This window comes from Miscanthus floridulus, chromosome 8 (assembly GCF_019320115.1).
Source record: "Miscanthus floridulus cultivar M001 chromosome 8, ASM1932011v1, whole genome shotgun sequence".
NCBI classification, from domain to species: Eukaryota; Viridiplantae; Streptophyta; class Magnoliopsida; order Poales; family Poaceae; genus Miscanthus; species Miscanthus floridulus.
Window position 1 is genome coordinate 124577706 of NC_089587.1, and position 24966 is coordinate 124602671.

A 24966-nucleotide genomic window follows, 5' to 3' on the forward strand; every position below is an offset into this window, starting at 1 on the left:
AATGCCACTTGTGAAATGTTGTAACAAATGATGTGTTGTGTTGAATCACTATGGTCTTGGTTTGTATGTCGAGAGTTGGTTGAAATCCTTCGTGATTTCTGAACTACCGGGATTATGGGAGCTTAAGTATAGGAATTTGATCACTTCGGTGATTGTTTGTGTACTTACGTTCTTATGATTTGGTCGGTTCTATTACACCCCTTACTCCATAGTTGAGGGGTAGGCGGCAGGTGGTGATAGCCCTGTCTAGCCCTTGTAATCCCCCACGTCTAGGTATGGCATAGAGCTACAAGCCGGTATCGCTTGGTAGTAAGCAAGTAGAAGTAGAGTTTACCTGTCCTTAGACCCAAAACCATAGGAATCCTTCTCTAAACTTTTCCAACTTTACCCTTGTGTTGTCCTTGGACAAACTAGCTCAAAGAAATACCTCAATTCCTAGTAGAAAATATGGTACCCTAAATACTTCCGGGTGAAGGCTACAACGGTAATTCCATGTGCTTGCAGATTCGTTCTGTCTGTGTTAAGAAATACCAACAAGCATTCTGGTGCCGTTACCGGGGAACAGTTGTCGTATTTTCTTCAAACCTTGTTCATCCTTGTATTTGTATCTTTTCTTTTTATAAAAAACACAAAAATATTTTCACCATGGAAACCACTCCTATCCAATACCGGTCCACTTGGGCAAGTTCTCTGAGCCACCACCAAAACCAAACTTTTCATCCAGCTGTGAACTCCGCCCTGGCTTAATAGCCATGGTTTGGGCACAACCCTTCTCAGGGCACAATAATGAAAACCCCTACCATCACATGCACCAGTTCAGGGAGGTGTGTTCATGCCTACGTATCTCAGGCATGACATAGGAAACTTTAAAGTGGAAATTATTTCCCTTCTCTCTCTCGGGGAAGGTGAAGCAATGGTACACACATGCCGTCAAAAGTATGAATGGGGACTAGGATGAACTTAAAGACAAGTTTTATCTTGTATTCTTCCCTATGTCCCATATCGACTCTCTACCAAGGGCAATCCTTGAATTTGAGCAACGCGAGGAGTCTATAGGTGCAGCCTGGGTCAGATTTTCAGTGTTAATACACACTGGTCCAGACTTGACTTTACCCGACAGCATATTATTGTGACTCTTTTGTTTGGGTATCGACATATATGCTGACCAATGCCTAGACATGATTGCCAGAGGTCATTTCACACACAAACCTATGATGGAACAAGTAACATCCCTTGAAAACTTCATAGACAAACACACTTCTTCTGTCATAAGAACCAAAACCATCTTGGCAAAAGTTATGTCGAGTGTTGAGGAGTCCTCATTAGTTGAATCCAAACACATAGCATCCTTAGATTCGACTCATGAACCCTTATCCAAACTGCAAACACCGAAGGAACGATTAATTCATCCTTCAGAGTTCCCTATCAAATTTGGGGATTATGGCAATACCTCAAAATACCCTAGGCATGAAAAGCTTACATTTTTTCTAAGAAAGATTCCCCCATGGTAAAACCATCAAAGGAATGGTTAATGGAAGTAAAACATTCTTCCAAAGCAATTCGGATTCTTTCACCTTCCATTACCATCCCTTATTCGTTAAGGGGAACTGTTGTAGAATCCCTATACAATCCCATAGTCGGGACCTGCATTATTTTAGAATTTCTAGCAAAAAATCTTTTGGGCAACATGTCGCTAATCCTGACCAACAAACTTTTCAAAAGTCCCTCGGGACTCATTTTTTAGTGTTGTGGGATCGTCATGGATGTGCCAATTTAAATTAACAAAACTAAGGTTCACTTAGATTTCCACATCTTTGCTATCCTTGACTATGAACTTCTTATAGGCTACCCTTTGAAAAATGTTTCCAAGAGAAACCTACCCATGGGAGCTTTGGTGAAGAATTTGGGAAAACTGCTTTTGCCAGTCACCCAGAAAACCCCATGACAGAGCATTATCCCAACCATAACTCGTCCGAGGAGGTGAAGTTCATTTCCCCATTCATTTCACCTAGGTTTTCTAGTGAACTAGAACATCCACCAGCACCCTCGCTTGAACCAAAGCCACCCTCTGACCATCCAGACATTGTTCTAGATAATGGTCGAGATTCAACATTGATCCTTCATGATATATCTTTTGGAAAACAAAACTTTTGTGTCTTGGGCACCTTGCGTGGTACCATGTGCCCTTATGAGGATCACAACCATCCCTTAATCCTAGTCATCAAACTTTTTAGAAGGATGGTTGTGGATGCTTTCGTCTATCATAAGTATTGCAAATCCCATAGTGGCATTATGGTACTAACCTTGCAGCTTGAATGATAATGCTAAATGTCTAGTCGTGAAGCTAGGAACTAAACCACCATTGTTAGCTACAAGATGTAGTTCCCAAGGTCAAGCTTGCGACCATAAAACAAAGCACTATCGAGAGATACCCCAGATTATCATAAAAACAACTTCTTTAATAAATGCAAGTACATGTTATCGAGTTAGTATGCACCTTCGGGTATTTTTGGTTGTTAACCCTTGTAGGTTGAGATCAAAAAGAACAAGGTACATATGATTCTTAAGGACATGGGTGCTGCTTCAACCATGCATGTCGATATTCTTTGGTGATGGAACACACTCAAAGAGAGACCGCCGACATTGCACACTTGACTTCTACACAAAAGTCCAAGTGTGGGGGAGGGTGGTGAAAATCTCACTACAAAGTTCCATCCACACCAAAGGGCATTTTTGGTTAAAAAGAAAAAAATTATGTCAGCTCTACCTTGCTATAAAAAAAGAAAAAAAGGGATCTATTATAAAAAATGAATGATGAAAAAAATAATAGATAGAGAAAAAAAAGAAGAAAAAGAGCATTCTCCTCTTCTAGACCCTTGCTATCACTAAAGCCCATGGTCCATACACACTAGTTGTGTGTGTGGCCTAGCATTGGTGATAACTTGAGTTAGGCCATATGCGACCACTGCAGCAACTTCAAAGCTCCATCCATTTAATGCTGCTAGTAAACGCACTCAGGTATGCAAAGATAATGTTCAAAAACTCCTTTACTAATATTTGTCTCCATGAAAACATAAACTTGATCCCATAAATTCAAGCTTTCCTTGTTTATGACATATGCTCTAGTTTGGGTGTATTCATGCATGGTACATCCATAGACTTTTTAAATTAAGCATGGTGCTTAGGTTAAAATAGACTACTTTAATCAAATTTTGACATGGTGTTGAATTTTGATTAATGAACTTGAGTTATTATTTCATAAACAAAAGAAGTAACGTAAAATTGAGATAAATCAAGGCTAGAGATACAATGCAACCCTTACACTTAGCCTGTTTAAGTTATGCTAAAATTTAAGTTGGGTGAACAAATTAAAAAATAATAATAATAAATAATACAAAAATAAAATAAATAATAAAAAAATAGGCTCCCAAGTGTTTTAGCTAGTAGAGCCCTTGTTTGTTTTCCTTATGTTTTTCATTATGAACAGGTATAAGAATAAGTGTGGGAGAGACGATCCACTCAAGCATTCAAAGCCTCCCCCACAAATGATGCACAACAGATCGACAGTTCCAAACTCGGTTTGTGCATCCTCTCTCCCTATAATTTTGAGTTTAAACAAGCACAAATCTTGATCACTAAAATTAAACCCAATTTATCCGTGCTATCTCCTCCTAATGAGCAATGCCCCTATGCACTACCCTTCATTTAAAATTTTAAAAAGTGACATGTTCATAACATCTTTAAGATAGAAGCTTGCACAAAGTTGGATCCATATACATACACTTATGCTTGTGGGAAAATATTCTAACATGACAATCATGTTGATTAAGTTGTTGTGAGGTGTGGTATAGTTCTGACTTAGAAATCCTACCATTTCTATTCGAATACTTGGAGACTTTGTTTTGATAAAAATGATACAAAACCATAGTATCACATAATGCTCAATTGGTGAGCAATTCCTACCAAAGCCAAATATGACATCTTGCAAGTTTTAAGCCTTCCACATATGTTGCTTGTCATTGTGTTGAGTTTGGTCAAGTCTTGTTGACCCTTGTTGAGAGATTTATCATGCTCCCAAGATCAAGATCATGTACACTCCATATACACATGCTTCTCCTACACAGGGTGTACGCAAAAACATGCTTTCATCCAAATCCACTAAAAATTCTACTCCTACATTGGGAGTAGACAAAAATATGTTGGTTAGGGAAATACTTCATGTTCTAAAAAGATAATGATCTCTCCCTAAATATGTGGTTTAGAAGAAGAAACATGGGCTATGCAAAAAAAGTTTATGAAAATAAATATATATATATGGACACATGAAGGTCTAAGTATAGAAAAAAAATATGGACACATGAAGGTCCAACATAAAAAAAATATGATGAGCACATGAAGGCTCATGTATTGAAAAAAAAGAGGAAGAAAGATAGCCATGTTTCAAAATAATAAGATATATAGAGAGATCATACCTGCAAAAGGAGTATAGTTTTAATTTACCTTTTTCCACACAAATGCACATCTTGATCTAAGAGTATGGCACTTCTCTCCTTAGAACCTTGATTTGACTTTACAACATATGCAATACAAGCATGCTATATTGTTTATCCCTACCTAATGCTCCACATAAACTGTTTTAGAAGTAGGAGAAAACAAAAGAAGGTAAAACTCTGCTATGCCTTGGTAAGGAGTTATACACCATTGAGTGATTTGAGAGTTCCATTTGAGGAGTATAAGGTGAACTATGCTTTTCTTGAGACAAACTTTCAAAAACTCCTACTTACTAAGATGTGATTTGGGAAGATGACATTGTTTCAAGAACTGTTCCACTTTTCAACCACCCAAGGAAACATGTTAGCTTACGCCACATATCCCACTTGTGTAAGGAATGTGTTGGAGTAATTCTTATGTAAGCCATATATCTTAGGATGTTGTGCTCATGATTATCTTAATCTCTAAGCTTTGCTCGAGGATGAGCAAAGGGCTAAGTGTGGGGGAGCTTGTTCGTGGTTCTTAACTCATATTTTATATTGCCAACACTTATATAAAATTCATCAAACGCAATCAACAAAACTAGAAATAGGACTTTCAACTAATAATTTTCACAAGTTTTGGTGAAATATTTGTTTGCAAGTGACCAACATAAAAATATATCAAAATGAGCCCAAAGTACATTACCCACATAATTTAGCCCAAACAAAAGAGGGAACAAAGAATAGTACCTAACATAACTAGATCGAAAGCACCATGGGAACGTGTTCTAGGTCCAGGCAAGAGCCCACCGTATAGAGACGGTAGCGATTGGAGCCGAACAAGGGTCAGCCACCCCCACCCGGTGCCACATGTGCTCTCCTTCCATGTGGCACCTGTTAGTGGTCTTACCATGGCGGTGGCATGCGAGCATGCGACAAAAATAGCCATGAACTAACCGCCCCTTGCTCCACCACCTCAATGCATCGAGGCATGCAAAGAAACACAACTCCACTCCATCTCCACCATTGATCCTATGATGGTTTAATCCAAGGACCATGGTGAAGAAGCGCATGGATCGCAGACGTGGCACATTGAGTGGCCTCCATTCCTCCTCTCCACCTATAAAAGGAGGCCTCCCCCTCCTCATTTGAGACAACACACAAGAGCAAGAGAATTCCACCTTTGAGCTTCACTCCAAGGGATTAGACCCTAGATAGCTAGTAGACTTGGATAGGGAGAGATGTGAGAGAGAGTACGGGGAAGCACCGGACTTGTCGGTGTCTCCCCGAGCTTGTACATTGATGAAAACATGTGCCTAAATGGGTTCTCCTGCTAAGTGAGTGTTCGTGTTTTCTATGGTATAAAGTCTTTTGATTAGTCAAGCCTTATTCCTACTTGTTTGTGGGTTTGTCATCTGCTCTCGTAGCGGATACTCTAGTAGAGGGCCCTGATAAAGACAGATAACCCTACGCGAATGCTAGAGTAGTAGTCGATAGCATAGACATGGTGTCTGGGCAAGAGGCTACCTTTGTTTGCCCTGTACTCCATGGTTGAGGGGTAGGTAGTAGGTGGTGATAGCCCTATCCGTCCCTTGTAATCCCCCACATCCGGGTATGGCGTAGAGCTATAAGCTGGTATCGCTTGGCAGACCAGGTGCTCTCCAGTGCCCGAAGTATGCAAGTAGAAGTAGAGTTTACCTATCCTTAGACCCAAAAGCCAGAGGAATACTTCTCTACCCTTTTCCAGCTTTACCCTTGTGTTGACCTTGGATGAACTAGCTAGAAGAAATACCTCCATTACTGTGGAAAATATGATACCCTGAATACTTCTAGGTGAAGGCTACAATGGTAATTTCATGCGCTTGCAGAATCTTTCTGTCTGCGTTAAGAAATACCAACTGCTAGCATGGTAGCCCATGTGTTCCATTATTTGGTGAACCGCTAGGTTGTTCACAGCGGTCATCATCGGCACCGTAGAATAGGGCGACGCTCGATGCACGTCCCACAGAGCGCAATGGCTGGAACATGATGCCAGGCCCCCAAAGACAAACAACATGGGTTGTCTATAATCAACAGCAGTAATGGGCATGGCATCCTCATTGGCAACTCTGGCACTATCAGCATCGACAACCGTAGCACCACCAGCATCGGCAACCGTGGCGCCATCAGCATCGACAACCATGACGCTAGGGACAGCGTTGATCTTGTGCTCTACTGGCACTGTATGCTAGATGTTGCCACTAGTGGGCTCATCAAAGGCCATGGGAAGCGGCGATAGTCGTGTAGATTGATGTCACAACAAAGAGGGAGGCGAAAGAAGTTGTTCACTACTAACTTTTTCACTTAAGTACAGGAATGTCTTGCGGTAGTTCCAAACACTAGATGGAGGATGATTAGTAATTGTTGCATCAATGCGGTTGAATTGAGATTGGGCCATGTCTCCTCAGGGGCATCGCATTGCCATGGGCATCACAACCGTCAAAGGTCGCCCTTTCTGATCGGAGGACGTGGGTGTATAGCTGTCGAGATTTTTGGAACCCTAAGACAGTCTGACCCTATGAAATATAGATGCTCTAAATCACTATGAGTCGATGAACAATGAAATACAGTGATGGCAACTATCAGGGGCTATCCAACTAGTCCATAGAACCTAACTATTAGGGGCTAACAACTAGTTCTAGTATATAGAACCCAATAAATTGTTTCAGGATACAAACAGGTATGGACTAATAACACAACTAATTGGCTAATTTTTAGTTCGCTTTTTTAGCCATGGCTAACTAGTCATAGCCCAATCAAATAGGGCCTAAGACAGTTCGATACTAGAAATCTTAATAGGCCAGATAATAGTTTTGATGAAACAACCAAATACATATCATGTCAACTCTTGCGCCGAGTTCACCGCAACCATCCGCTGTTCATCTTGCGCACCTCCACCTTGAGCTTAGATTCATCATCCTCCTACTCCTCCTCCTATTCCTTGTCCTTGTCATCATTGCAGGTGGCCTCATGGATCACGCTAAAGAAGTAGGTGTCGCTGACGTTGAGGTGGTTGCTTGCACAGAACTTGTCCAACCCTTACTTGAATGACGTGCGCACTTTGTTGTTCGTGCGGGTACTATCCAAGGCCACGATCTAGGACTACCCAGACATTTGTAGCTCAATGGCTTGCCACTACTAGTAGCCATGTGCTAGCTTGAAGTCCATTGGCACGTTCTTCGCCTCATGTAAAAAAAGATTGATGAGAAAGATGACACTAGTAACTTGCGACATTGGTACGTTCTGCGTCTCACGCAAGTGCTCACCAAATACTTCACTTTGAGGTGGTACTTCATTAGGATCACTTCAAAACTCCTTGGCTCCATGATGAGTAGGGAGAGATGACTACCATCAGCCTCAAAGTCATGCAGGTACTGCTTTCGGCAGGTGGTAAGGTCGAAGACCCTAACGTTAATCTATGATCGGCCGTCATACCGCAATACAAGAGGGAACCCATCTTGGAGGTTAAGGGCACGGGCAAAGTGCATCCATCCCTGGCAGAGGTACAAGTGGCCACCATCAGGGAACACCTCCACCTTCCACCGTGCTAGGCTCTGCTCATCGTCTAGACAAAGCTCGAGTTTCCGGTGACCACCGATGGCATGGGCCATTGCAGCTAGTAGTTTTTGTGCGCACAATGATGAACATAGCTAGATAGAGGGACAAGTTCATTCCCAAAGGCAAACCATAGCAAAATCAGATTCAGCACATAGAAAATGAGCACTTATCAATATTTCTGCATACATTCCAGGAAGAAGGACTTCATGCACTCCATGTCACCATGGCTCGGTCCTACTATGTCTTCTTGCAACCTCGCCATGCCAACTAGGGAACTTGACAGTCTTGAGGAATCCTTGCTAGTATGTCTCTGTTCTCATTCTCCTCTCGTGGGGGCTTTCTTTCCTGTGTTTCTGGTGTTTTCACAAGTGCAAGGAGTGCACACACTATTAAGGCATTAGCGGAGGAGCTAACATGTAAAAACTAGTGCCGAGACTAATGTCATCTCATCAGTGTAAATGGAGGAGACGTGCTCTATTTTTATCAGTGTAAGCTTGGGAACATCAATAATCCTGCATCTCCAATCGAACATGCCTTCTGCGGTACGACTGGTTGAGGTTCTTGAGGGAGTGCGATGGCACCCGAGGGGTGAAAAGACCTATCACCACCGCACCAGGCTTTCAAGTCTCAACCATGTCATGGTGGTCAATTCACTCCTATCTAGCTTTCATCTTGCATTCACTTTGCTCTTGGCAACCGCGCAAGGTTTCTTTGAGAGGAGCAAGTCTTGGCAACCAGAAAGTCCTGTCACCGTATATTTGAATGCGTCGGATAGTATACGTGTTGTACGCATTTGTGCAAATATTTTCATTCACAAAGGAACATTTACCATTATCTCATTGCACACGTGATAGTCCAAGCATTATAAATCTGATCGGGACAAACACATCTCACTCCTGGCAACCGTGCAATGGTTGTTGTGTGCCTCAGTTTGGTGAACCAAACACATATCAGTAGTGGTAGTAGTCATTAGTCACTCTGATCAAGTTCAAAATGAGTGGCTATGATCCATCGTGAACCCAACTCATCTCATTTGCATGTGTTTGATAAAAATTGTTGAACTTGTAATAGCCATGCAGTGAGGAGTTCATCTGAACAAGTCTCGACTCGATCTAATGCACAACGAAGGAGGCATAGATGTTGCATTTTTACTGCACATGCCAGAAAGTCCTCCGTTGTCCATTGTATCTTTCGTCGGATAGTAAGTGTACCCATCTCTAGCTAGCCGTTGCATGTCTATTCAAAACCAACCAAGAGAAATTGCTTATGAAAGCAACTCCTCTTCACTCTTATGTCTGCCCCTTGACTGTTGTGACTGTTTGGATAGGAATGAAAAGACCTATCACAACCGCACCAGGATTTCAAGTTTGAACCATGTCATGGTGGTCAAAATCTCTTAAATTTTCACTCCTGTCCAGCTTTCATCCTACATTCACATCGCTCTTGGCAATCGTGCAACATTTCTTTGAGAGGAGCAAGCCTGGCCTAATGTAGAACAGATGGGTCATAGGTGTTGAAAATTTTACTGCATATGCAAGAAAGTCCTACCGCCTTATATTTGAACATGTCGGATAGTATACGTGTCATACGCATTTGTGCAAATGTGCTCTCGACCCCATGTCATAGATTATGAAAAATATTACTTTCTTTTAGGAATTATTAAATTAAAAGCAAAGTAGAACACGGTTATGTGACCATGCCCCTATTACTAGTAACAATAATATTGGATGAAATGATGAGTGAGTGTAGTCGATCACAAACTATGAAATTTTACTGCGCACGCCAGAAAGTCCACGAGCCACACAATTGATGTCGTCGTGCTGAGACTCATCACGCTGTCTCATCAGCATAAATGGAGGAGACATGCTCTATTTTTGGAACCGCTGGTGTAATACGGTTGTGATTCCCAAGGGAGCACGACGACACCCACCTCTGGGAAAGATAAATCTTCATGGAGTATCTTGCCTTAGAAGCCTTAGCGTCCCTGTATATAAATAAATCTCTACGGAGTATCTTGCCTTAGAAGCCATAGCATCCCTATGTATGCATAAAGCCTGGCCTCACCCCAATTCATATTGTTTATCATTCCACCTTCCATTGCACAAAAGCCCTCTCCTCACCACCCCGTCGGTTGCCATGAAGGCCGTCAGTGGACTGGCTATAGTCCCCGCTTCCTCTAGTGGTTCAGTAGAGGCAGGGCCGATGGCGCACCCTAGGTTGGTGTCGATGGAGGCGGTGGAGACATCCAGTCCCCGTAGATCGGTGTTCCCATCAACGAGACTCATGCCATTTCCTAGGCTGCTGCTCTCCTCATCGCCCTCGGTGACAACACTAATGCCACCAGCATCAAAGGTTCGCTCACCACAGCTAGCCCTGATGCGGTCCCACTCGCCATTGTCAGGTCCGCTTCGGATCTACTCCCCACATGGGTGGGTTCCTTACACCATCGCGGTCCCTCTCGCCATCCATTAAGGTCGATGACAAGGCCGACATCTTGGTTGAGGCTGAGACCAAGGCTGACATCTTGGCCGAGGCTAAGTTTGAGTCCGATGGCTCTCCAGGCTATGTCACAATGGACTTGATGGATGATCGTCTGCACGGCTACACAACATTTGTTCTTCCGGGCCCTAATATGTTCTTGCATGTTAGCCCATATGGTGGCCTAGTGTGCCCCATCTATCCCAACCATAAGGCCCGTGGTTGGATCGAGGCCGACACCAGGGTGCATGTGTTGGCGAGGGCACACACCCCCCTAGACGACACCTACACCAACGATAGGAACGTTGCCTGCCATCATGCCCGGGCAAGGAACTAGGGCTAGATGGCGTGAAGGGACTATCCAGCCGTGCCGGTTCACCGTGGCGGAGAGGTTTGTTGGCTTCAACCAAGGCCAGTTTACCTTGTAGGCGTTGGATTTTGTTCGCACCTATTGGTGCCCTTGTTGCATGACTTGCGTAGAGGTGTGGGATGGCACTCCTCATTAGTAGTATTAAGTCATGTCAACATATGTAGTTAGGACTAGTTTGCTGCCAGGTGCTGTTAGAATTAGTATGAAGTCATGTTAATCATCTGTAGTTAGAAATAGTATATCTAGGTAGTAGTTGGATGACTTTGAGTAGTGGGATGGCACGGCTCTCCTCTTATTATTATGGCAGATGAAGGCATGGTTATGTAGGTTGAACTCGTATTGTTGCTGTAATCCACATATATGTGAAGTCTGGTCTGTCATTATCTTTCTATCTAGTAGCACTGATATCCTCTTATTATGCATGTAATGTGCGCATTTGTGCAAATATTTTGGTTCACAAAGTATCATTTACCATTATCTTTGTGCGCACATGATGGTCCGAGCATTGTAAATCTGAATGGGTTGGACATATCTCAATCCAACCACACAAGGGTTGCTTTGTGCCTCGGTTTTGGTGAACCAAACATGTATTAGTAGTGGAAGTAGCAGTCATGAGTGGCTTTGATCTATGTTGAACCCAACTCATCACTTTGCTCATGGCAACCGCACAAGGTTTCTTTGAGAGGAGCAAACCAGGCCTAAATGCAGAACAGAGTAGCCATAGGTGTTGAAATTCTACTACGCATGTATCTGTGGTGAACCCAACTCATCTTGTTTGCATGTATCTGATAAAATTTGTGGAACTTGCAACAACCATGCCGTGAGAAGTTCATCTGAACAAGTCTAGCCAAGATAGAAAGTCTGATGGCCATTTATTTGGTATCGTCATGCCATCTCATCGGTTGGGTATGCCATTACTCCTGCATCTCCGGTTGCACATGCCTTTCCCAATGTAATACGGTTGCGATTCCTGAGGTAATGCGACAGCACAAGAGGCACCCAAGGCAACATTTACCATTATCTTTATAAGCACTTGATGGTCCAAGCATCATCCATCTGACCGGGCCAGACACTTCTCACTCTTGCCAACCGCACAAGGATACCTTTGTGCCTTGGTTTGATGAACAAAAAATGTATTAGTAGTGGTAGTAGTCATGAGTGGCTTTGATCTGTGGTGAACCCAACTCATGTCTTTGATAAAATTTGTTGAATTTGCAATAATCATGCAGTGAGGAGTTCATCTGAACAAGTGTTGCCTCGATCTAATGCACAACAGAGGAGGCATAGCTGTTGCATTTTTTATTGCACACACCAGAAAGTCCACCACTGTCCATTTGATCTCTCATTGGATAATAAAAATGTAGCCATCTCTAGCTAACTACTTGCATGCCTCTACAAAACCAACCAAGAGAAATTGCTTATGAAAGCAACTCCTCTTCACTCTTTAGTCTGCCCCTCGGCTATTGTGACTGTGTTTTTGGAGGGAAATAACTGCAGAGGCTTTCCTCCTACATTCAATTCACTATTGACAACCACGCAAGGGTTGCTTTGTGCCTTGGTTTGGTAAACTAGACACGTATCTGTATATGTACTTGGCATGTTGGTTGAACTGAATAATGATCTCGCTGTAGTGGTTGAAGCATACTATGTGAAAGGAATGCTTTATGTCAATGGCTTATGCAGTGTATATGAACCTATAACAAGTACTAGTTGCAATTGAATAGAATAGTCATGTACACAATAGATGGTCCGCACAGTACAGTACTGACCCCGGCGGACAAAACTTATGTGTCCGCTGAAGCACAAGTTTATAACAACTGAGCATACCGAATATGTTCAGAATACAAAGCTAGAAATCCAAAGCAAAGTGCAGCTTTAGAATATATGTTTTCCCAAAGATTATACATGAAATCTCCTACAAATCATCGTCACCTCCAGACATGTGATCTCTGCCACCATAGTTACTATTGTCACCGCAATACTGGTTTCCAGTATCATCTTCAACCTCATCTTCATTCTCGCTGCCTTCAAGTATCCAACTCCTTCCCTCTTATCTCTTAGAAGGTCTTCTAAATTGACTTCAATGATTGTGCCTTCTCCATCATGACTAGCTTCGTGCATAACCTGATCACCATCACCCAGCAGGACTTTATGCTCGTTGTCAGAACAGTGATCACCTTGGTGCACTATAGGCTCTATTTCATTCATGTCATACATATCCCTATGTTTGAACTTCTGCACGACCCACCAATCTTTGCCCAAGGAGGTGTCTTGCAGATAAAAAAATCTTCCTTGCCTATGTTGTGAGAACGAAAGGGTCATCCTTGTACAAGAATGATTTAATGTTGATGGATCTAAAATGTCCATCATCGTCAATGCCTGTAAACTTCGTAGTGCCATCTAGATTGTACCAGTCACAGCGTAGAAGAACCACCGTCCTATGGCTTTGTACGCTGGAGTTATACATCAACCGAATAACTTCTCTAAGGACACAATAAAATTCCACTGATTGGCCTTCATATGTGACGGCGGTCATGACACCACTGTTCTATGTACATAGGGATTTCTCATGATCAACAGTGCTATACCTGACTCCATTAATACTGCAAGCTGCATAGACCCAGACTCGAGTATCAGGACCGCATGATAGTGCATACAAACCTTCACTAACCTCTGTTGGTTTCTCTCTACGCAGCTCCTTGATCTGCACATAAATATGAAACCATTATCACCACTAAGTTGTCATATAATTCTACCAATCATTGGCCTAACGGAACTAAAATATGCTAATCACGTACATGAGACTTAAACCATGATGGAAACTCTACTGCTAGCCTACTATCAACATCATCACTTGCCCCTTGTTCCTCTAAAATTTGTTTGTATATTATGCAGCACATATAAGCATTATTATTATTATTGGTAACATTTCATACGTAATATAGGAAACAGCAAATCAACATATAAAAAATCATACTTACTACACATATGGTCCAACCTCATCACAGTTATTAAGCACATACCAAGCTAGCTTATTGATTTTGGCTTTATCCTTGATGTCCTTTACCCTAATCTAGCCAATGGGCTTAACACCATCCACGAAAATAGAGGTCTCACCAGGTGTTGGGCCATCATGTGACATATTGTTGTCCTAGTTATATCTTGTTTTAACACCATCCATGAACCTCTCCCAAAATGCCAATGTCTCACTTTTTAAGTAAGCCTCCACAATTGATCCTTCAGGCCTGGCCCTATTCCTTAATAAATTCTTCAACGTGCCCAATCGCTGTTCTATTGGGTACATCCATCCGAATAGTATGGGCCCTCTAAGAAGTGCCTCATCAAGTAGATGGACAGCCAAGTGCACCATAACATCAAAAAAGGTCAGTGGAAAAATCTTCTCAAGCTTGCATCAGATGAGTGGGATGTCCCATTTTAGCTTTTCCACAACTTTTTTCCTCAAAGTTCTACTGCACAGTTGCCTAAAGAAGTTCCCAAGTTCTAAAACAACTTCGTATACATCTTTGGGAACAAAACCTCTTAAGCCTGTAGGTATGATCCTCTAGAGAAGGACATGGCAAGTATGCATTTTGAGCTTGCCAACTACCTTGGTACCATCTGCACTTATGGATTTTGCTAGGTTGGCTGCATAAACATCTAGAAACTTGACACTTTTAAGGAACTTGCAAAATTTTGCTCTATGTTTTTCTATCATGACACAGTGAGCTTCTAGGAATTTAAGCGAGGTGCCTTGCTGCACGCAGTGATATTGAGGCCTTATGTTCATATCATGCAAATCTAGCCTAGCGTTCGTTGTGTCCGTTGTCTTGCCCTCCACTTTTAGCAATGTCCAAAGAATGTTTTCACATATGTTTTTCTCAATGTGCATGACATCAAGATTGTGTGGCAGCAACAGGTACTTCCAATATGGTAGCCCCCACCAAGCAAATTTTCGATTATAAATCACTGGCTCTTCTCCACACTTTTGTTTCCTTTTTCCACTATGCTTACCTAGGCAGACATCTTTCACCTTCTCGAGTTCCTCAAGGACCTCCTATAAGGTAAGCTTTTTCAGCGCATCTCGGTCCTCAGTTTCTCCATCAAAATCCAATCTCTTCCTCCAAGGGTGATCCCTAGGAAGGTAACGACGGTGTCCAAGGTAGCCTAGCTTATTTCTTAGGCTTCTTGACAATGGATTTTTGTCGCAATAAATACATGCATAAAAACCTTTTGTAGTTCGGCCTGACAAGGTGCTCAATGCTGGGAAATCGTGTATGCACCAAAGCATGGCAGCACGCAGAGTGAAGCCTTTCTTATTATCATGATGTAGTACATGAATAAGTGTCAACACCCTTCCATAGTTCTTTCAGTTCTTCTATAAGAGGCTCCAAGAATACATCAAAATCCTTTCCTAGAGAGGTTGGGCCCGGGATCAGTAGAGACATAAAGCAATTCGATGGGTTCACATATTCCCATGGTGGCAAGAACAGAGGCATTACAAGAACAGGCCACATACTATATTTTGAGCTAAAGTTACCAAATTGATTGAAACCATCTATGGCGACGGCAAGCCTCAAGCTCCTTGGATCATCTGCAAAAGTTGGGTGCTTTCTATCAAAGTCCTGCCATGCCTCCCTATCTGCTGGATGGCTCATTTCACTGGTATTATTCTCTCACTTAGTCTCATGCCATTTGGCGTCTGCTGTTTTTCTTCAAGCAGCAAAGATCCTCTGCAACCTCGGAATTAGAGGAAAATGCCTCAAAACCTTATGAGGAATCCGCCTGCTACCATCTGCATCCTCTCATCTAGACTCTTTGCATTTTGGGCATGCTTGCAATTCCGCACGATCACCCTAAAACAACACAAAGTTGTTCTTGCACACATGGATACTTTCATAACCTTGTCCCAATTATCGAATATATTTGTGTGCCTCCTTACATGATTTTTATACGTTGCTACTAGGGAATGCATCTAATAGCAACGCCAATAGTGTATCAAAATAGTTGTTGCTAACTCGATAGTGAGACTTGATATAGAGCAACCTGACAAGGAAGGAGAATCTTGAGAAGGTAGGTCTAGAAGAAACTGATTGCTTCAACTCATCCAACACTCTTTCAAACTTTGGGACTCTTCTAGCCTACTCTTCAGATGTCAATAGGTTTTGAACTAAATCATCAAAATCTAGTAATATGTTATTGTCATGGTCCACCTGCTCCTCCTCCTCCGCAATCCAACCATCATGATGAGATCCATGCACATCTGATGGCTCTATAATGTTAGTACCACCTCCCTCTTCCCCGTGATGAATCCATGTGGTGTTTGTGGGAGACATTCTGTGTATAAGTAAGTCATCCTTCACCTCCTACCAAGTTTTAACCACCTGGTTAAGACAATGTGTACATGAGCAAGGGATCTTTTGCTCTGGGTATTTTTGTTTAACCATATCCATGAACTCTTCAACTCCTGCGATGAACATCGGCGAGAATGGTCTCCCATTAGGAATCCAGGATTTGTCCATCTGTTGCAGCAAAAGTATGCAAAGTTTGTTAGAGTTTTGACCATTGGGTGGACAATGGCAAAACTAGCATTAGAACAAATCATACAATGTTCGAGAGCACTAATCTGTGTATTTGTTCATATCATACAATGGGACAGTCTAGTTTTCTATTTTTGTGTGACAAAAGCATTGATTTCAATTGAAATTCATACAAACTAGCCTTTCTTTATGTGTTCTTTACTTTATCATGTACTAAAAATGGAGTTCTATAATCACAGAAGAAGGTACTCATACCTTTGTTCTATGAACTAGCATGGCTCGGCTGCAAGCTGCCTCTGCCGTGGCGCACACCTAATCACACGGACGCCAATGCTGCCACGCCACCAAAAGGACACCTGAGCCACCATAGTAGACCAGGGATCCTCCGCCACCGCCGTCACCACTGCAACTCCAGCGGGCATAGATTTGTTTTCACTTGTAGGGGATATATCCAATTTAGGTCAACCTATAGGGCATCCACATAGCCAATAGGATACTATAGCGACTCCAAAGAGATGCTAGCATAGCTAGGCATCTAGCGGTAAAGACGCTCCAATCCTTGGTCCAGATCCCATGTTCGACTCCTAGGTATTAGACCTTTTTTTGAGAAATTAAACCCCGACGACACACATGGTACAAGTGACACGCAAACCATCAGGTCTCATAGGTCAGATGGAGATGGAGAAAGGTCCCACAGGTACACGTGACATGTAAGTTGTCAGGTCCCATAGGTCAAATACAGAAGGACTGAGTGGAGACTTCTATGACAAATTGTAAGCGTCAAGTGACACGCAAGCCTTTGGGTCCCATAGGTCGGATAGAGATGGGCTGTGGGGTCCCATAGGTCGGATGGAGATGGAGAACAGTCCCATAGGTACACATGACATGTAAGCCATTGGGTCCCATAGGTCAGATGCTGAAGGGTCCAGGTACATGTCGGATGGAGAAAGGATCGAGCAGAGAATTTTATGACGAATTGCAAGCGTCACGAATGAGTAAATGCAGGTCTCACAGGTACATATCGGATGAAGAAGGGTCCCATAGGTACACATCGCATGCATAAAGGATCGAGCAGAGACTTTTATGATGAATTGCAAGCATCACAAATGAGTAACTACAGGTCCCACAGGTACATGTCGGATAGAGAAAGTACAGTGTGGAGATCTATGACGAAGCACCATTCATTATAGATTGATATTGTTCATCATAGATGTGTAATTAGTTCAATGACGAAGCCCTGTTCATCATAGTATTAAAGGAGATCGTCATAGATGAGTCACGCGAGTGATCTATGATGAAATCTCGTGCTCTTCTATGACATTTTTTGTGACGATGCCTGATTTCATCATAAATAGGGAGGGTTGAAGGATTGTCACCACTAATCTATGATAGAATGAAAAAATTTGTCATAAAAAGCGATCTTCTATGACAGTTTCAGAATCCTCATTAAGATTTTCATCATAGAAGTGGATATTTCTAGTAGCCCAAGGTCGGTTTGATCTGATGTATTAGAATTGATGGCTCTCCCTATATATAGTAGCCCCTACCCCCTCCCTAAGGCTATCTTGGAAATCCTAATTCATATCTCTCATTCAGATCAACACACAATAGGAGGATTAGGTCTAGAACTCTCCAATATAGTAGATTAGTAGCTCGGGAGTGAGGGTCGAGTTGGGATCATGCTCAAGTTTCGGATCTAGTCTTGGAAGCTCGGCAAAGCCTTGTATCTTTACTTCTATATCTTATAAGACATATAATCAATTTATCATATTCCTATCTACATTGCTATGCTTACTTTGAATATATATCTCGCTTAGTTAAGGTTATCATTACTTTTGTGTGCGAGTTCATAGAGCGCTTAGACTGCTAGTATATCGGTTGGGCTAAGTAGCCAAGCCTTGTGTAAGCGTGCTGCTTACACGATGCTTTGCCTATGAGTGCACCATGTTCCTAGGTCGTGTTATAGCAGCAGGAGGTGACAGCCTCATCTATCCTCTGTAGTCCACCCCATGTGAGCAGTTTTTAAAATTGTAGAATTGTAGTCGTGTCAGTAGAGTTATTCTTCGTGGTGCTCTACTATCTAAGCGGCATCCTGAAGTGCACAAGAATAGAGTTAGTCTTAACTATAGTTGGGTGTGTGTGTGTGTATAATATCATAGGAATCTACCTCACCCGTTGTTCTCCTGAGTTAACTAGTTTACAATATCTTAGTATCCCCTGAGTGTCATTACGCTTAATTCCTATCATTACCTTTACCCCTTGCTCTAGCTATGATGGTATGTTGATCGATAAATACTCCTTTGATATTCAATAATCTTTGCTGCATTGTTTCCCTATGGTAAAATATAAATAACGATACCTAGAATATTCCTGGTAAAATGCTACAATGGTATTCTATGTGCTTGCAGAATCCTTCATATTCTATTTGCACTTAATAAATACCAACAATACTCCTTTTATTTTAGAATAATATAAAGGGCATGTGGTGGAACCTATCCATCCATGCTCAAGTTCTTGACTCGATGCAGGTGCTTATATTTTTTTAGATTTATTTCAGGATCCAATAGTGTTATTTTTTAGTGGCAGATGACGTACCCATCAACAATGAGGTATACGATGATTTCGTCAATCTTGAGATCTACCGGCTCAGTCCTTCTGAGATTGATTGTAGAGTTATGATCTGTGTGCATGTGTTCATAGAGGATGAGTGTATGTGCATGTGTGTGTGATCATCTGCATCTATACTATGATTCACAAAAACAAAATAACAATGGGGATTTTTGGATCACATCTAGGATTATTATAATCTTGATAATGAAGTATAATAGTTAGAGTAATTGAATTTGTATATTATTGTGGTGGATTATTCTTGGTTCAAGTGATAAATACTCATGGTCATCCAAAAACATATGAACATGGATTATAGGATTATTGTAATATGGTGTTTCAATTATTATAATCCACATCTTAATCTAGCATGTTTGATTTTAGCTTATTCTTACAAACACAGTGGATTAAAAGGCCCTTAGGACAACCCAACTATTTTAAAATTATGAAAATGCTCTAACCCGAGCATCCAATGTCCGGACGCTCCACCCACTCTATGCCCCACCCACGCCGCGTCCACTCGTCCACTGCGCCACCGCCACCCATGCCGCCCCCACCCCACCCTTTGTGCGTCGTTGCCTAGCTCCGCATTTTTGGTGAGCTTCGCGCCGCCAACAAGCACATCGGTGCCCTCCACGCGCCACCCACAACGCCCTCTGCTCTGCCCGTGCTGCCCCCACACCGGCCCTCTATGTGTCGCTGCCCAACTCCACGTTGCCAGCAAGCTCCACACCGTCAGCGAGCACACCGGTGATCTCCACGTGCCGACAAGCCTCCATTCGCCGAAGCAGCAAGGAGATGTTTGCGTTGAAAGAGCTTGTTGCAAACATATATTTCAAGTGTTTCAGAGGTATGTTGCAAGTGTTTTATACCGATGTTACAAAAGTAGATTGGGATGTTACAAAAATAGATCAGGATGTTGCACATGTTGCGATGGCTATACATGTATGTTTAAAGTGTATGTTTCAAATGTTTCATCTGTATCAGACGTATGTTGCAAGTATTTTCATATGAATGTTGCAAAAGTTGATCTGGATGTTGCATATACATGCATGATGCAAGCGTATGTTTTAAGTGTTTTAGGTGTTTCATAGTCTGTTGCAAGTGTTTTATCTGGATGTTGCATATGTTCGCAATGGCTTTCAAATATTTTTTAAGTGTTTTGCAAGTGTTTCAGACGTATATTGTAAGTGTTTCATCTGTGTATTGCAAAAGTAAATTTGGTGTTGCACATGTTGCAATAGGACTCATCTGTCGCTGCCACCTGCCGCAGCTGCTGGGCGACGTCCGAGCGGTGCAGGCCCGCTGCAAGGGCATAGACGGGCGCTTGAGAAACTGAGCGCGGACATGAGGGCCCACACGGCGGGGTGCGGGAAAAACAGGCAGCGCGGGCTCCTTCTCTTGCATGCGTGGCACCGTCCGACGCTAGCAACCCGGATCGGACGTTCGGACGCTAGCAACTCCGTTAAAATTGACTTAATTTGCTTACCCTAAAATAGTAAGCACCGTTAAAAATGAGCTGGCGGCGATTGAGAAACAAAAATATTTTCCTTTTAGAAAATGGGAACAAGTACCTTAACCATTGCCCTTATTTGATGGCCGTGGGCAATCATGCTCTGAATCACAGCAATTACGACTAGCCTATCAACAACTCAAATGCACTGCCGAATCATTCCTTCCAATATAGGAAAAGAAATCACTCACATTAACTAGTAGTCGTCGTTGTCAACAGGACAACAGCTTCTTCAAATCCAGTTGGAATCCCTGGTCGAACACCACACCAGAATAAACAACATTAATGTTGGCAAATAAAACATTAATGAATAATGAATTACTCGTTGTTCATATATGGAGCAAAAAGACTGATCTCCCGCTTCCGGAGGTCAGCACGTGACAGACCAACGCACGCGCTTCCTCCACAGCCGGAAACGCGTCCTCAGTACTACTCACGAGAACCAAATTCGACGACGCAGTGACGCGTGTAACTTTTGTGTTTGAAATAAAAAAAATAAACAAACGCGTTTGCTGCTTTCCAAATAAATTGGCTCTTCTCACATAAATTTCACTGTTTTGCTCAGATATTTGACAAAGAAAATTCAAATTAGCACCTGACAAAGAAATTTTAGTTTTAAGAACGAACCACCTAGTGTATACTAGTAATATTGTACGGAATAATAAAGAAAGAAAATCTCCAACAGAAAAATTGGTCCATACAACTAATTGTGCACGACCCATCCGGCTCACGTGATGTTCATCGCCGAGTACTAGGTTTATCTTCTCCAAGCAACAAAGTTGCTGCTACGTGGCCTCGTCGAGCCACAGCATTACCGCCGTGTGTCCACTTTATCGTTGCATAGGTATCGTCGTGCCCTGTGCATCGACGACTGTGTTATGCAATCCCTACAGCGCCATCCATCTGCATAAGGTCTTCCTCAAAATATTCGAGTTCTCCATCCCTGACATCGAGCGCTACTATCACCGTCATACCTTGCATCCGTACCGCTGCCTTTGGGCAGGCGTGTCTACCCGGATTGCTCATCTTCAGGCTAGACGCGTCCACCTCCGTATAGCTTCTTCGTCGTCCAGCACGATCACATCTTAAGTGTCGCGGTCTCTTATCCACATACTTTATCTACTCCGACAACTGCAGGCTGCATCAGCACCATCTACCCCCGCCGTTCTGTGCACTCCAACCATCAATGATGCATATTTGTGGCGCTCTACCTCGTACGTTTAGTATTGGCAACACTGGTATGTGCCTTCGTCCACGACGCGTTCTTGACCTGGTAACTTCGGCGTAAGTTTCGTCCATGGTGGATTGATCACATCAACCCTCCCTCGATTGTGTCGTCGTCTTCGTCTACGTCTTTGACAGCCCTGACTGCGTCGACGTGGGTATCGCCCCCTTCCAGGACGACTGCCTTGATGTGTTTCCGTTATTGTCAACTTCTTTTCTAATCTCACCTTCTGCAGTGCTCCCGCTGTGACTGTGACGCTATGTTTGAGTAAGAATAGTACCACATTATCCACCCACGTGCGGTGTTAGTCATATATACTCTATATAATCAGCCCATGACACCTACTCAATCCGTTCCAAATTATAAGACGTTTTGGCTTTTCTAGATGCGTAGCTTTTGCTATGCACATAGATATATACTATGTCTAAATATATGCTAAAAGCAATATATCTAGAAAAGTCAAAACGTCTTATAATTTGAAACGAATGGAGCATGACAATGCAAATTCCACCGAAAATACAAGCAAAAAAAAGTGTTTTTCTAAATAAAATAACTCAGAGAAAGAACGAGGGAGGGAGGGGAATACAGTATTTGCCAATTTTCCGACAACTGTCAGTTTGCTTTTTTTTTAACTAAGCAATAACTGTCTTTTGCCATCCTGTCACTCCACTCACTCCCCACTCTTGCTTATTAGCCCGTTCTCTTCTCTCTCAATCCCCATCCCCAAATCTCCCATGGCTTCTTCCCCTCCCCCACCGCCCATCCGCACCGTCCTCGCTGCCACCCTGCTCCTCCTCGTGTACCTCCTCCCGCACAATGCCGCCGCCACCACCGCCTCCGCCGGAGCCAACCCGTCGCCGGCGGTGAACCCTTTCACGGCGAAGGCGGCATTCATCCGGTACTGGAACCGCAAGGTGCCCAACAACCGCCCGCACCCGGCTTTCTTCGTCGCCAAGCTCTCCCCGCTCCCGGCCGCCGACTCCGCCTCCTTCCCCTCCGCGCTGCCCGACATCCGCGCCCGCCTCCCCGCGCTCTGCACCAAGGCCGCGCTCCTCTGCCCCGGCCCGGCTACCACCGACGCGGCGTCGGGCCCCAGGGGCGGGGGGCCGTTCAAGGGCTACAGCAACGCCAACTTCTCCAACTACGGCACCGGCGGCGTAGCGGGGGCCGACTCGTTCCGGAACTACTCCCCGGACCTCAACATCGCCGCCGACAGCTTCCGCCGCTACGGCCGGGACTCGTCCGGGCGCGCCGACAGCTTCGCCTCCTACGAGGCCGACGGCAACGTCGTGACCGCCAACTTCACCTCCTACGCCGGCGGCGCCACGGGCGGCTCGGGCTCCTTCGCCGCGTACGCCGCCGAGACCAACGTGCCGGACTCCACCTTCACCAACTACGACGCCGCCGCCAACGGCCGGGGCCGGAGCTTCGCGTCCTACTCTCAGGAGGCCAACCACGGGGAGAACGGCTTCTCCGGCTACGGCAAGGACGGCAGCGGCGTGCGGGAGACGTTCGCGTCCTACGGCAACGAGTCCAACGTGCTGGCCTCCGCCTTCGCCAACTACGGGCGGTCCGCCAACGGCGCCACGGACACCTTCACGGGCTACGGCGTGGAGGGGAACGTCCCCGAGAACACGTTCCGGAACTACGGCGCCGGCGGCAACGCCGGCGTGGACACCTTCAAGAAGTACCGCGACGACGCCAACGTGGGCGACGACAGGTTCACCTCGTACGCCAAGGGCGCCAACGGCGGCGCCGCGGAGTTCGAGAGCTACGGCAACTCGGCCAACCCCGGCAGCACCATCTTCAAGGGCTACGGCGAGGGCACCAACCCCAACCACCACATTGGGTTCAAGGAGTACGCCGGCGAGAACAACACCTTCAAGGGCTACGCCAAGAGCGGCGTGAGCTTCAAGGAGTACCACAACACCTCTACTGCGGCGCTGACGGTGTCGGCGGAGGCGGCGGCATCGATGCAGCACCACGAGCACCTGAAGTGGTCGCCGGAGCCCGGGAAGTTCTTCAGGGAGCGGGAGCTGGTGGCCGGGAACCTAATGCCGATGCCGGACATCAGGGACAGGATGCCGCCCCGGGCGTTCCTGCCCCGGGCCATCGCGGCGAGGATCCCGTTCGAGGCCGGCGCCGTGTCGGAGGTGTTCGGTCTGCCCCTGGACACGGCGATGGGGAAAGCCGTGGCGTCCACGGTGGCGGAGTGCTTGCGCGCGCCGAGCAAGGACGAGACGAAGCGGTGCGCGACGTCGGCCGAGGACGTGGTGGACTTCGCGGTGGAGACGCTGGGCGACGACATCGTGGTGCGCAGCACGGCCTCCACGGCGGGGAGCGGCGGCGACGTCCGGCTCGGGACGGTGACGGGCGTGGACGGCGGCCGGGTGACGCGGTCCGTGTCGTGCCACCAGAGCCTGTTCCCGTACCTGGTGTACTACTGCCACTCGGTGCCCAAGGTGCGTGTGTACGAGGCCGACATCATGGCCGCCGATGGCTCGGACGCCGGCGAGAAGAAGATCAACCACGGGGTGGCCATCTGCCACCTGGACACGTCGGACTGGAGCCCGAGCCACGGCGCGTTCGTGGCGCTCGGCGGGAAGCCCGGCGAGGTGGAGGTGTGCCACTGGATCTTCGAGGGCGACATGACGTGGACAGTCGCGGATTGAGTGACGTTCCTCTGCCTGCTGCTGGCTTTGCAAGACTACTAAGAAGGATTATTTTCTCTCTCGCAATTATTATTTTTTTTCACTTCTTTCTCGATCTACCTTATATAACGAACGAAGGTGGTAAGAATTGTGCGATTGGTGCAGGAGGAGAAAAAAGGTTTGGTGAATGATGAAAATGTAAACTGTAAATCTTGGTTGGGGGATGATGGAATAACTGGCGATGTGATTGTCTTGATCAATTGCTGCTATTGCCATGGTGGTGCAATGCAAACAAAGGAGTTATGACTCCAAAACAAAAGGCTTGGTCAAATTAAGTGGTGTGGTTCAAGTACGTCGTGTCACCTCTTCACACAGTACTCTTAAAATTGCTTTTACATATTTATCATCGAAAGAGAGCACTTGTCATTTTCGTTGACGTGGCAAAAACTCGACCTGACAGCATAGACCGGCCACGAGAAATGACATTTTTGCCCCTCATCTATTTCTTCTATCTCT

The 24966-nt window shown here is 44.6% G+C and overlaps 1 protein-coding gene across 1 annotated transcript; it reads left to right on the forward strand.

The window, feature by feature from the left end:
- The first annotated feature begins 22498 nt into the window (after positions 1–22498).
- LOC136473479 (BURP domain-containing protein 12-like) lies at positions 22499–24617 on the forward strand. The gene has a single exon (XM_066471118.1). It carries the CDS (start codon positions 22534–22536, stop codon positions 24469–24471), a length of 1938 nt encoding a protein of 645 aa, XP_066327215.1. The 5' UTR covers positions 22499–22533; the 3' UTR covers positions 24472–24617.
- The last annotated feature ends 349 nt before the right edge of the window (positions 24618–24966 follow it).